At 41.8% G+C, this 15,085-nt stretch overlaps 1 protein-coding gene across 2 annotated transcripts in view; it reads right to left on the bottom strand.

Annotated features, from left to right (window-relative positions):
• Positions 1 to 15,085, bottom strand: part of MOXD1 (monooxygenase DBH like 1) — a 240,462-nt gene that overhangs the window by 154,875 nt on the left and 70,502 nt on the right. The window contains exons 2-4 of one of the 2 annotated variants that reach the window (XM_069726006.1): positions 11,418 to 11,564; positions 4,614 to 4,777; positions 37 to 124 (exon numbers count right to left, since the gene is read on the bottom strand). In XM_069726006.1, the coding sequence (XP_069582107.1) occupies positions 37 to 124; positions 4,614 to 4,777; positions 11,418 to 11,564 (399 nt within the window). Of the gene's footprint in view, positions 1 to 36; positions 125 to 4,609; positions 4,778 to 11,417; positions 11,565 to 15,085 lie in introns of both variants that reach the window. The other variant, XM_069726007.1, reaches the window with a different exon arrangement.

Below are 15,085 nucleotides of genomic sequence, written 5' to 3'. Positions count from 1 at the left end.
AAATGTACTAAAGTGCAAAGCAAATATTTACATTACCTTAATAATGTGATGTTTCTTGTCCAGAACTGGCATCCTAAACATCTGGCACCAGTATGTTGTATCTTTATCAGGAATAGGAACCTGTCTTCAAAATACAGATTGTTTCAAATGTATTATTTGTAATAAATGACAAGACTATTACAGAAGGCTTGTATTTTTAATTAAATCCTTAAAAGAGAATAAGTGTAAATAAAAGACTTATAGTTATTTAATTTTTTACATAGAATCTAATTTTGTCTAGTTGACAAAACACCAAAAGTTGGATTAGATCTTTAAAATTTGTATTTCTTTTTTTAGAATGAACCTAGTTCTGGCTGGACAGTGGGACCTGCCGTTATAAATTCTATTGTATGGTATTATTGCTCTGAACAAAGTCTAAGTTGCATGGAATCAAATCCTTACAATGTGTATGTAAAAACCCAGGTAATCGGTTGTTACAATTATGTTGCCTTCTTTTCGGGGAGGGCGATATCATGCTTGGAGGCAAGGAGGATTTTCTTTACCAGGTAAGCACCCATGCACAAAACATTCTGAATCCAGGCCAGAAGGGGGAGCTCAGTACCCGGATTCAAGGGAGCTTCCCTCAGTTTTAAGTGTTCTGGCCTGGAGGAGGAGTTAGGCAGCTGGTCCAGGGAGACAAAGGGAGTCAGTTGTAGAGAGACACTGAGGAGAAAGGAAATCTGGAGCAGAGGGCAGACTTCGGAGCCGTGCAGCCAGGACTGAGCTGCAGCTCCAGGAAAGGACTAGGACCTGAGGGATTGTTGTGTGCAGTGGAGCAATTGAAGGAAGAAGCACAGGAGTGGAAAAATGCTCAGAGGGGAAATGTGACTGGGCACTCTCAGAGCCAGAGCTCAGAGACTGGGCACTGGGAGCCCGAGACTTTAGTAGGACTCTAGGACAATTTGTTGAACCGGAGGGCATAGAACTGTATGTGATTTGCCCACACCATACCTGAAGACGAAGCAGCACCTGAAGAGCCCGGGTCGTGATAGAGAGCCTGTAAAACAGCTCAAGCTGCCCGTCATAGAGGTACTTGTCCCAGGACAGGAGAAGGAAGGGGTACTTTGCCAGCAAGCTTCAGGCAGCAGGGACCTCGCACATCAGCGCAAGTAGGAAAGGCTTATGGACCTCACCTTGGAGAGGGATCACCTTTGCCTCCAAACCGGCTGGACCACACCACCACCTGTGCTTGGTATCCTGGACTGTGGACTGTTACTGCCAGTAAACCAGGTTAAGACTTTACAAACTCTGTGTCCTTATTTAACGGCATACACCATCATTGCCATACACCTTGGGAGACCTGGGGACCCCGCCTCAACTGTGGGAAGCGTCACCATCCAGCCACCATACCATCACCCCAGAGTACCCCTTTAGGTGGCGTCATCCCTACTGACAGTGAACCACAGGTGGCGTCACAAAAATAGGCTTTATTACCAAATTCCCTTTAAAGACCTTTTCCCGACCGGACCGGGTACCGAGTATCCCCATTGCCCTGGTGAGCGACTCATGTATGGAATCATGTCTTTGATTTCACACTGGTGCTAAAAAATTATTTTCCTTTTGTATTCCATATGAATCTGGAAGTTAAACTTAGGAAATCTGAAATCCTCCTTATTGATTAAGAGGAGGGGTGAAAAAAATCTATTAAAACTTGATCCAATGTTCTCTCATCCCAAGTGGTGCGCAGCTTTCAAAACAAGCATTCTCTCATTTAAATAAGCATTGATGTTATTTTCCTCTAAGACATTATCTGACCTTTTTTAAAGCCATCAACTATTTTCTACATGCTATGACCAGCTCATGAGGTTGAATAATTCAAAAAATTGCAGTTGTTTTGCAGTATATAAAATATACAGTGGCGAAAAAAATATTTAGTCAGCCACGTATTTGTGCAAGTTCTCCCTCTTAAAAAGGAAGTTTATATGTACATGAGGCAATAGATATTGTATACAGTGGGGAAAAAAAGTATTTAGTCAGCCGCCAATTGTACAAGTTCTCCCATTTAAAAAGATAAGAGATGCCTGTAATTGACATCAGAGGTAGACCACAACTATGAGAGTCAAAATGAGAAAACAAATTAAGAAAATCACCTTGTCTGATTTGGCAAGATTTATTTTGCAAATTATGGTGGAAAATAATAACATTTGGTCATTAACAATAGATCATCTCAATATTTTGTTATATATCCTTTGTTGGCAATGACAGAAGTCAAACGTTTTCTGTAAGTCTTCACAAGGTTGGCACACACTGTTGGTGTAATGTTGGCTCATTTCTCCATGCAGATCTCCTCTAGACCAGTGATGTTTTGGGCCTGTCGCTAGGCAACACGGACTTTCATCTCCCTCCAAAGGTTTTCTATGGGGCTGAGATCTGGAGACTGGCTAGGCCGCTCTAGGACCTTTATATGCTTCTTACGAAGCCACTCCTTCATTGCCTTAGCGGTGTGCTTGGGATCATTATCATGCTGAAAGACCCATCTACATTTCATCTTCAATGTCCTTGCTGATGGAAGGAGTTTTGCACTCAAAATCTCACGATACATGGTGTTAGAGTTGGCGGTTTGCACTAAATAAATTTAATAGTAAAGTGCAATTGTAACCCGGGGTCCACCGTGCAGAGAGGTTAATCTGCTGCTAGTGTGAACAATGACAGAACACACAGCAAGTGATTGCTTGCACACACTGAGTTACACGCCACTCAGTGTGAACAGCATATGAACTGAACTGGCACGAAGAAACAAAACAGATGCTCTGCAACTGAGCTGTGTCACTTGCACACAGAAACGGAACAGATGCTCTGCAACTGACCTGTGTCACTCACACATCAAAACGAAAGGGTTTGGCGATAGATACGACCCCTGTTAACCTCGCAAGGGAACATAGCCCACAAACGGTAAAACGCAAACAGTGGTCACACAATCAGCAAATGCACTCAACCAACTCCTCTCTGGAGGTGCAAGAATTCTAATGTCTAGACACCAGCCCTGAATTCACAAAGACAATCTTCTCTCCAGAGAACTGGAATTCTAATGGCTTACTGCTGACCCTAAACACATGCTGGTAAAGACCACACTGGTGCAATGTCCCATACACACATGTAACGAGAATGATACTAGTGCACCCACGTGTGACTCTGAAACCCTTTTATATGTTAAGTTCATGTCCAGTCGGACAGGAACTTGCTCACAGACCAATCCGGAGCTGCCACATCACCAGAACAGCTGACAACCAACCACCAATGAGATGCCGCCACATCATGAGCATGCTCAGTCGGGTGATTTCTGGACTTAGCCTCCAGAGTGTCCGTTCGTTGCTGCCTACCACTGGTTACCATAGACTTAGCTATAGAGCTAGCAGTAACCATATGAACAGCACGAGAATGAGCAAGACACTGGGACTGATGTCTATGCTCAGCAACACCCATAATGGCCAAAGCTGAATGGGAGACCGTGGATGAAGACAAGGCTTGGGATCTACACTGTGCAGTGGGAGAATCCTGGCACCTAACACATGGCACCATTAATTTTTCATGTAGAATAATCAGTCGTCCTGGTCCCATTACAGAGAAACAGCTCCAAAGCATGATGTTGCCACCCCCATGCTTCACAGTAGGTATGGTGCTCTTTGGATGCAACTCAGCATTCTGTATCCTCCAAACACCATGAGTTTTGTTTCTACCAAACAATTCTACTTTGGATTCAACAGACCATATGACATTCTGCAATACTCTTCTAGATAAAACAAATGCTCTCTATCACACTTCAGATGGGCCTGGACATGTACTGGCTTAAGCAGGAGGACACATCTGGCACTGCAGGATCTGAGTCCCTGGCGGCATAGTGTGTTTCTGATGGTAGCCTTTGTTATGGTGGTTCCAGCTCTATGCAGGTCAATCACTAGGTTTCTTGTGGTTCAGGGATTTTTGCTCACCGTTCTTATGATTATTTTGACCCCATGGGGTGAGATCTTGTGGTCTTGTATGTCTTCCAATTTTGTTATTATTGCTCCCACAGTTGATTTCATCACACTAATCTGCTTGATTATTGCAGATCAGCCTTCCCAGCCTGGTGCAGGGCTGCAATTTTGTTTCTGGTGTCCTTCAACAGCTCTTTGGTCTTTACCACCTTGGAGTTTGGAGTGTGACTGTTTGAGGTTGTGGAAAGGTGTATTTTATGCTGATAACAAGTGTTCAAACAGGTGCAATTACTACAGGTAATGTGTGGAGGACAGAGGAGCCTCTTAAAGAAGAAGTTACAGGTGTGTGAGAGCCAGAAATCTTGTATGTTTTTAGGTGACCAAATACTTATTTTCCACCATAATTTGCAAAATAAATCTTGCCAAATCAGACAAGGTGATTTTCTGGATTTGTTTTCTCATTTTGACTCTCATAGTTGTGGTCTGCCTATGATGTCAATTACAGGCCTCTCTTATCTTTTTAAATGGGAGAACTTGTACAATTGGCAGCTGACTAAATACTTTTTTTCCCCACTGTATACAATATCTATTGCCTCATGTACATATAAACTTCCTTTTTAGTCAGGTAAAATATATGGTTATTGATTAAAACTTACGTACTGATTTGTGAAATTGAAAGAAGGAGTTTCATCAGACAGATATTTTTTCCTTTCAGGGTTTAACAGTCGTAAGCTCTTCTGACCTCGATTCAATCCATGGTAAATTGGACCAGTAACTTCAATATCACTTGTATGGTATGCCCAAATTACTCGTACTGTGCTTTCCTGTAATATCATAACAATTTTATTTCATTTTTACACTTCAAATAATAAATACTGGATCTCAACCTAACACAGTTACACCTTCAGTTACTAATTGTTGAAAAGAAAATACTGTACTTTGCATAGCTTATCTTGTACATATCATGGGCTGTAATCTGTATAAGTGTACATAGACAAAGAGTAGATCCGCTACAGAAATTTCTGAGAATGAAAAACATTGACATAAATGTATTTCTGCAACATGTGCACAGATTTCTCCAAGCCCTATCAATAATTAATTGAGCAGTCATTAGAAATTTCAACAATCTGGCTCAAAAGACTCTGCATTTATAGTTAAGAGCTGCATTCATAAATCTGCAGGTTTCAGTACAGGAATCTCCCAGCGTTCCTTCCAGGTTAATTTTTGGCATTTTTCATAACACTCAACTTAGACATTGCCATCTTTATTCCACACACTGTACGCTAAATACAGATGAATTAACAGTTATGCTGGTTGTTGTTGGAAACAGTTCACACACCAATCATAGTTAAGGAAGTGCTCCCATTATTTTTTTCTTCTGTAAATATGTGTAAATGTTAGATAACCCAAAAAAATAGGTCTAACCAAGGCACTTCCAATTACAATATATTCCTACAAACTACGGAAGCATACGCCAAATAAGATTAAAAAATAGTAAATTGTATTAATTACATAGATATAGACAAATGGAAAAAAACAATACAAAAAAGCTGCCACTACAGAATCATGTCTAGAATATAAACAAAGGCCTGTATAGCCATATAGAAGATATTAGCTACCCCAAAGAGATGATATATCCATACATTGTACCATTACAAAATATTAACACCCTGAACTACATATTCCATCTCAGATGCAAAGTGCATATCAAAAACATTCAAGTTAACAGGTGTATATCACACAATTGTCACAAATATAGATACCATCACTCAATGGACGCCAAGTAATTATATGCAAGCCCAAAATAGATAGCCTATAGTACTATAAAAGTCCCAAGATGGCAGTATAATTTCTAGATGAGTTATATATACAAAGATAGCCAAGTGACAATAATTATAGATGCATAAAAAACTCTTTTTTATATTAAGCAAAAGTGCAGATATGCAAGAGATCATACCATCCCAAAAACGGGACCGAAACGAGAGTATAAAGTGCCAAGTGATCAAAACAGTACTAACCGCCAATATCAGCGAAATAACATAATGTGGCTAATAAAAGAGCGCTCAAATAGAGCAGTAATACATGACCTGTAATAGCAGCACAGACCCCGACGCGCATTTCGCGTTTAGCTTCTTCCTATGGGGGAGTTCAGTATGTCCATAGGAAGAAGCTAAACGCAAAACGCGCGTCGGGATCTGTGCTGCTATTACAGGTCATGTATTACTGCTCTATTTGAGTGCTCTTTTATTAGCCACATTATGTTATTTTGCTGATATTGGCGGTTAGTACTGTTTTGATCACTTGGCACTTTAAACTCTCGTTTCGGTCCCGTTTTTGGGATGGTATGATCTCTTGCATATCTGCACTTTTGCTTAATATAAAAAAGAGTTTTTTATGCATCTATAATTATTGCCACTTGGCTATCTTTGTATATATAACTCATCTAGAAATTATACTGCCATCTTGGGACTTTTATAGTACTATAGGCTATCTATTTTGGGCTTGCATATAATTACTTTGCGTCCATTGAGTGATGGTATCTATATTTGTGACAATTGTGTGATATACACCTGTTAACTTGAATGTTTTTGATATGCACTTTGCATCTGAGATGGAATATGTAGTTCCGGGTGTTAATATTTTGTAATGGTACAATGTATGGATATATCATATCTTTGGGGTAGCTAATATCTTCTATATGGCTATACAGGCCTTTGTTTATATTGTAGACATGATTCTGTAGTGGCAGATTTTTGTATTGTTTTTTTCCATTTGTCTATATCTATGTAATTAATAAAATTTACTATTTTTTAATCTTATTTGGCGTATGCTTCCGTAGTTTGTAGGAATATAATGTGTAAATGTTAGTGTAGTATAAGGCTGTCGTGACACTAGCAGTATTTGGTCAGTGTTTTACATCAGTATTTGTAAGCCAAAACCAGGAGTGGAACAATTAAAGGAAAAGTATAATAGAAACATATGCACCACTTCTGCATTTATCACCCACTCCTGGTTTGGGCTTACAAATACTGATGTCAAATACTGACCAAATACTGCTAGTGTGACGGCAGCCTAAGGTGTGTTAGTATTCTCACAGATAATTATCTTCTCCGGTATCCAGCATTTTCCCACTCCTCTTCTGAGTCACGTGACATTAATTCCAACTAGCCAGATCATACTGCACTTTATTTGAGAGCCACAAGTCGCCTAAGGCCATGTTCACATGTTCAGTATTTGTTCAGTATTTTACATCAGAATGTGTAGGCCAAAATCTGGAGTGTAAAAATCAGAGGCTTTTCCAACTCTCCTGCTCACCCTGGGGTCTATGCATGACCTGGATGTGACTTTTAGGCCACGATCACACGTTCAGTATTTGGTCAGTGTTTTACCTCAGTATTTGTAGGCCAAAACCAGGAGTGGAACATTCAGAAAAAAAAGTAGAAAAGAAACAGGTCACCACTTCTGTATTTATCACTAGTGTTGAGCGATACCGTCCGATACTTGAAAGTATCGGTATCGGATAGTATCGGCCGATACCCGAAAAATATCGGATATCGCCGATACCGATATCCGATACCAATACAAGTCAATGGGACATCAAGTATCGGAAGGTATTCTCATGGTTCCCAGGGTCTGAAGGAGAGGAAACTCTCCTTCAGGCCCTGGGATCCATAGGGATGTGTAAAATAAAGAATTAAAATAAAAAATATTGATATGCTCACCTCTCCGGCGGCCCCTGGACATCACGCTGGTAACCGGCCGGCTTCTTTGTTTAAAATGAGCGCCTTCAGGACCTGCGAATGACGTCGCGGCTTCTGATTGGTCGCGTGCCGCCCATGTGACCGGCACGCGACCAATCAGAAGCCGCGACGTCATTCGCAGGTCCTTAATTCCTAGAATTAGGAGTTTTGTGAATGAGAATGACGTCGCGGCTTCTGATTGGTCGCGTGCCGGTCACATGGGCGGCACGCGACCAATCAGAAGCCGCGACGTCATTCGCAGGTCCTGAAGGCGCTCATTTTAAACAAAGAAGCCGGCCGGTTACCAGCGTGATGTCCAGGGGCCGCCGGAGAAGTGAGCATATCAATATTTTTTATTTTAATTCTTTATTTTACACATCCCTATTGATCCGATACCGATACCCGATACCACAAAGGTATCGGATCTCGGTATCGGAATTCCGATACCGCAAGTATCGGCCGATACCCGATACTTGCGGTATCGGAATGCTCAACACGATTTATCATGCATTCCTGATTTTGGCTTACAAATACTGTTGTAAAATACTGACCAAATACTGATTGTGTGAACGTGGTTTTGCAATGTAAATCTATGCTTAGTGATAGAAAGCAGAGGGTGGTTATAAATGGTATAGTCTCTAACTGGGTCGATGTGACCAGTGGGGTACCGCAGGGGTCAGTATTGGGACCTGTTCTCTTCAACATATTCATTAATGATCTGGTAGAAGGTTTACACAGTAAAATATCGATATTTGCAGATGATACAAAACTATGTAAAGCAGTTAATACAAGAGAAGATAGTATTCTGCTACAGATGGATCTGGATAAGTTGGAAACTTGGGCTTAAAGGTGGCAGATGAGGTTTAACAATGATAAATGTAAGGTTATACACATGGGAAGAAGGAATCAATGTCACCATTACACACTGAATGGGAAACCACTGGGTAAATCTGACAGGGAGAAGGACTTGGGGATCCTAGTTAATGATAAACTTACCTGGAGCAGCCAGTGCCAGGCAGCAGCTGCCAAGGCAAACAGGATCATGGGGTGCATTAAAAGAGGTCTGGATACACATGATGAGAGCATTATACTGCCTCTGTACAAATCCCTAGTTAGACCGCACATGGAGTACTGTGTCCAGTTTTGGGCACCGGTGCTCAGGAAGGATATAATGGAACTAGAGAGAGTACAAAGGAGGGCAACAAAATTAATAAAGGGGATGGGAGAACTACAATACCCAGATAGATTAGCGAAATTAGGATTATTTAGTCTAGAAAAAAGACGACTGAGGGGCGATCTAATAACCATGTATAAGTATATAAGGGGACAATACAAATATCTCACTGAGGATCTGTTTATACCAAGGAAGGTGACGGGCACAAGGGGGCATTCTTTGCGTCTGGAGGAGAGAAGGTTTTTCCACCAACATAGAAGAGGATTCTTTACTGTTAGGGCAGTGAGAATCTGGAATTGCTTGCCTGAGGAGGTGGTGATGGCGAACTCAGTCGAGGGGTTCAAGAGAGGCCTGGATGTCTTCCTGGAGCAGAACAATATTGTATCATACAATTAGGTTCTGTAGAAGGACGTAGATCTGGGGATTTATTATGATGGAATATAGGCTGAACTGGATGGACAAATGTCTTTTTTCGGCCTTACTAACTATGTTACTATGTTACTATGTAACTATGTTACTATGTATGATGTCTCGTTCTCATGCTCCATATGATTACATTGTGAGGCCATGTTCACATATTCAGTATTGGTGCAGTATTTTACATTGGTATTTTGTAAGTCATAACTAGGAGTGGGTGAAAAATGCAGAAGTGGTGCATATGTTTCTGTTATACTTTTCCTCTGTTTGTTCCACTCCTGGTTTTGGCTTACAAATACTGATGTAAAATAGTGACTAAATACCAAGTTTGTGAATGTGGCCTAAAAGTTACTTCCGGGTCATACACAGACCCCGGGGTGGGCCGGTGAGTTGGAAAAGCCATCATGTGACTCAGAGGAGAAACAATGCATAAAACATGGAGAACATGGCAATCAGTGAGTATATTATTACTAGCTATTGAACCCGTTCTATGCTCAGGTGGCGAGCATTTATATTGGTATATGGTCTCCATCCTGGTATGTGTTGCTTCCTTCCTGCGCCCTAATCTTGTCATGTGCTGCTACCATCTTGTGCCCCCATCCTGTCATTTGCTGCTCCCATCCTGCGCCCCCATCCTGTCATGTGCTGCTCCCATCCTGCGCCACCATTCTGTAATTTCCTGCTCCCATCCATATGCCCCATACGCTGCTCCATAAAGGTTGATGGCCCCCATAAGATGCTCCATAGTATATGCCTCATATGCTGCTGCATTATGGTTGATGGCCCCCATAAGATGCTCCATAGTATATGCCCCGTATGCTGCACCATTATAGTTGATGGCCCCCATAAGATGCTCCATAGTATATGCCTCATATGCTGCTGCATTATGGTTGATGGCCCCCATAAGATGCTCCATAGTATATGCCCCGTATGCTGCTCCATTATGGTTGATGGCCCCCATACGATGCTCCAAAGTATATGCCCCGTATGCTGCACCATTATGGTTGATGGCCCACATAAGATGCTCCATAGTATATGCCTCATATGCTGCTGCATTATGGATGATGGCCCCCATAAGATGCTCCATGGTATATGCCCCGTATACTGCTCCATTATGGTTGATGGCCCCCATAAGATGCTCCATATTATTATATGTCCCGTATGCTGCTGCGATATATAAAAAAAAATAACATACTCACCTATCGTCGCTGGGCGCCGAGTGCTGGGGGGGCCTGAGGAGGCAGGGACACCGGCGCGCTGTGGGGGTCAGGTACCGGAGTCGCCGCTAGCTCAGGCCCCCGACACTTGCTATAGTCACCTGTCCCGTTCCAACGCTGTGTGCCACTCCGTCTACCGGCTCCTCTGGCTGTGACTATTCAGTCAGAGGGCGGCGCGCATTAAGTGCGTCATCGCGCCCTCTGAACTGAACATCACAGGCAGAGGACCCAAAAGATGGAGCCGCACGCAGCGCTGGAATGGGACAGGTGAAAATAGAATACTCACCCTCCTGGCACGTCCCTGCTTCTCCGTTGGAGATCGCGGTGTGCGTTCAGTGCTTATGCATACCGCGATCTCCTGGGCTGCGTCACTCTGTGGGGTCCAGACTGCGCCGGCGCTTGCGCTTGCGCAGTCTATAAAGGCTTCGGACAGAGTGACGCTCCTAGCGTTATATTATAGATACCTAAACTATACTACACTAACATTTACTCAAGTTTAGGGAATAAAAAAATAACAAGACTGCTTCTTTAAGATTAATTCCTCTTGTAGATGGGGGTTAAGTCTACTTATATCAAGTTTGTGGTTTGGTATAAATTCTACCTTCCTTGAATCCAGAAAAATCTCTGTGCATTGATTGTGTCTACTTAATCTGCAAGGAATGCTGGAAGATTTCAGCTCTTAACTATAGTATGAACTGGATCTCAGGATCAGTACGATATAAGCAATTAATCATAAAGAAATATGAATATTTTCTTATAAGTATGGATTAATTCCATATGGAAATTCTAATGCAAAGTATAGAGCTATTAAACCACAAGAAAATTATCAAAAACTCTAACAAATGTCAATGCATGCTGATGCCAACAATAAAAGTTGCCAGAACAAATAGTTTAGTATGGTGTTTACATAACTTACTGTTATATTTTTATCATGGGGGTCACACGTTTGGAGAGGTCTGCTGAATTTAAGTGTAGTATGTGTTCCATTTTCTATTGCATAATCAAGCTTATAGTTTTGCTGGGAGTCTCTGTGAAGGATTCTGTTCTCATCTGTAAAGTAATCCTATAAAAAAAAACAGGTCATTCATTAATAGGATGGCAAAAAATACTAAATGTAATAACTTCCTGCTTATATATTGCCAACAGATTCCATTCCACTGCAGAGATAGTCTCGTTATTAACATATAAAACCTTGAAGATAGATGCACACAATGTAATTTCCACTATCTTTCACCCGCAGTTACGTACACACTCTGCCTTCAGCTTTTTCTGGCAGCCTCATGAAGTATATATCAAGCAGTGACTGGACATTCACACTGCCACTCCATTGTAATAGAAGTGAAGTTTAAGCAATTGGTTCAAGCCCCAGGGATTGAACCCCATGATCAATAAGTCAATATTAACCCCTTAGTGAAAGAGCCAATTTTGTACTTAATGACCAAGCAAATTTTTGCAATTCTTACTGTAAATTTATGAGGTTGTAGCTCTGGAGCGCTGCAATGGATCTCACTGATTCTGAGATTGTTTTTTCGTGACATATTGTATTTTTTGTCAGTGGTAAAACTTCTTCGATATGACATGCGTTTATTTATGAAAAAAAACAGGAATTTTGCAAAAATTTTGAAAATTTTGCAATTTTCAAACTTTTAAGTTTTGTGCCCTTAAATCAGAGTCATATCACACAAAATAGTTAATGAATAACATTTCCCACATGTCTACTTTACATCGACACAATTTTGGAAACATAATTGTTGTTGTTGGGACGCTATACGGGTTAAAAGTTGACCAGCGATTTCTCATTTTTCCAACAAAATTTGCAAACCTATTTTTTTTAGGGACCACCTCACATTTGAAATGAGTTTAGGGAGTCAATATAACATAAAATACCCAAAAGTGACAGCATTCTAAAAACTGCACTCCTCAATGTGCAAGGAAAAAATGAACATTTTACCTTTTACGCAGAAATTTTACTTTGGAACAAAACTTGTTTATTTTCACAAGGGTATCAGCAGAAAATGGACCACAAAATTTGTTGTTCAATTTCTCCTGAGTACATCAATACCCCATATGTGGGGGAAATCCACTGTTTGGGTGCATGGCAGGGCTCAGAAGGGAGAAAGCACCATTTGACTTTTGAACACAAAATTGGCTGAAATCAATGATGGGCACCATTTCACGTTTGGAGACACCCTGATGTACCGAAACAATGGAAATCCCCCAATTCTAACTCTAACTCAAACACACCCCTAAGCCTAATCCCAACCCTAATTATAACTGTAACAACAACCCTAACCCAAACACCACCACCCTAACCCCATCACAACTCTAAGCCCAACACAACCTTAACCCCAACCTTAGCCCCAACTCTAACACTAGCCCCACCCTAACCCTTGCCCCAATCCTAACTGTAGCCCAACCCTACCCCTAGCTCTAACCTTAGCCCCAACCATACCCTTACCCTAACCCTAGCTCTATCCCCAATCCTAACCCTAACCCCAACCTTAACCCTAGCCCCAATTCTAACCCTAGCCCCTAACCCTAGCCCAAACCTAATTCTAGCTATAACCCTAGCCCATCCCTAGCTCTAACCCCAACCCTAACCCTAGCCCCAACCCTAACCCTAGCTCTATCCCCAACCCTAACACTGACCCTAGCCACAACCCTAGCCCTAATGGAAAAATGGAAAAAAATACTTTTTTTATTTTATTAATTTTAAATAACTAAGGGGGTGATAAAGGGGGGTTTGATTAACTATTTTTTTTATTTTATTCACTGTAATAGGGTCTATCACAGTGATCAAAATAAACCAATAGGAAAAATCTATTGTTGCCAAGTGCCGACCGGCAGATCTCAGCATTTTCTTCCTGGAAGAAGACACCAAGGGCTGGGGTACAGAGCCAGAGCGACTGGGGATGCCAGAGGTACCGGAGGAGGCTCGGGATCCCCATTTTTCTCTCCTCTGTTATTCTAGTTCACATAAGAAAAGAGAGAAATAAATGGGATATCTGATTTTTTTTTGCGGTCGCCGTTATTCCGTGGATAACAGCGATCACAACACTGGGGACGGTAAAACCGACTCGAATCATATTCTCCGGGGTCTCCTGGAGATTTTCATACACTGGGGGCCGCTATAACCTTATTTCTCAGCTCCATTAAAAACCTCACTGAGGAATAAATACCCTTTACTGTTGCCATTTAAAGGCGTTTTGGCGGTTGTCAAGGGGTTAATACAATTTTATTTGGTAACACCAATATTTTCTGCAGTGCTTTACAATTCAGAGGAAACAAATACAGACAATATCAGGCATTACAGAGTAACACATAACTCACCAATTTAAACAAGAGTAGTGAGGGCCCTGCTCACAAGCTATGAGAAAATCGGGGGAAAATGAAATTGTTTGTCATGTACAGTCTTGCTATCAATATAATAAAAAGGTATTAAAGTAAAGCTGCATGATCCAGTCATCAGCCAGTTAGAAATTGCTACTGAGTGCACGAAGGATATGGAACCAGATCATAGAGAGTACAAGAAAGCCCATTTCTCTATAGTGCCTTAGAAGTAATTTTGTCAAACATGTACGTTAGCATGCAGTGTTACTGCACTATGCCATATACGTATGTACATTAAGTGAACACAGAATCTGTGCCTGTGCCATCCGCAGTGGGAACCTACTTTTACATACAGCTGGTCTCCAAATTCCCCAGCGAGATCACAGCTTTACATGCCACAGTGTTATGAAAGGCAATTCAGTACTACAATGGACATAGCGGTCAGAGCACATACAGTGATCTGACAATAACCCAAAATCATAGAACGAGCTCTGAGACGTGGGAACTCTGCAGACCGCAATCCCTAATCCTCTCCAAACAACACTAGAGGCAGCCGTGGATTGCGCCTAACTCTGCCTATGCAACTCGGCACAGCCTGAGAAACTAGCTAGCCTGAAGATAGAAAATAAGCCTACCTTGCCTCAGAGAAATACCCCAAAGGAAAAGGCAGCCCCCCACATATAATGACTGTGAGTTAAGATGAAAAGACGAACGTAGAGATGAAATAGATTCAGCAAAGTGAGGCCCGACTTTCTTAACAGATCGAGGATAGAAAAGGTAACTTTGCGGTCTACACAAAACCCTAAAGAAAACCACGCAAAGGGGGCAAAAAGACCCTCCGTACCGAACTAACGGCACGGAGGTACACCCTTTGCGTCCCAGAGCTTCCAGCAACAAATTAGACAAGCTGGACAGAAAAAATAGCAAACAAATAGCAAAGAAGAACTTAGCTATGCAGAGCAGCAGGCCACAGGAATGATCCAGGGAAAAGCAAGTCCAACACTGGAACATTGACAGGAAGCCAGGATCAAAGCACTAGGTGGAGTTAAGTAGAGAAGCACCTAACGACCTCACCAGATCACCTGAGGGAGGAAACTCAGAAGCCGCAGTACCACTTCCCTCCACCAACAGAAGCTCACAGAGAGAATCAGCCGAAGTACCACTTGTGACCACAGGAGGGAGCTCTGCCACAGAATTCACAACAGTACCCCCCCCTTGAGGAGGGGTCACCGAACCCTCACCAGAGCCCCCAGG

Source organism: Ranitomeya imitator, chromosome 5 (genome assembly GCF_032444005.1).
Source record: "Ranitomeya imitator isolate aRanImi1 chromosome 5, aRanImi1.pri, whole genome shotgun sequence".
NCBI classification, from domain to species: domain Eukaryota; kingdom Metazoa; phylum Chordata; class Amphibia; order Anura; family Dendrobatidae; genus Ranitomeya; species Ranitomeya imitator.
This window is presented reverse-complemented; position numbering and strand designations above follow the sequence as displayed.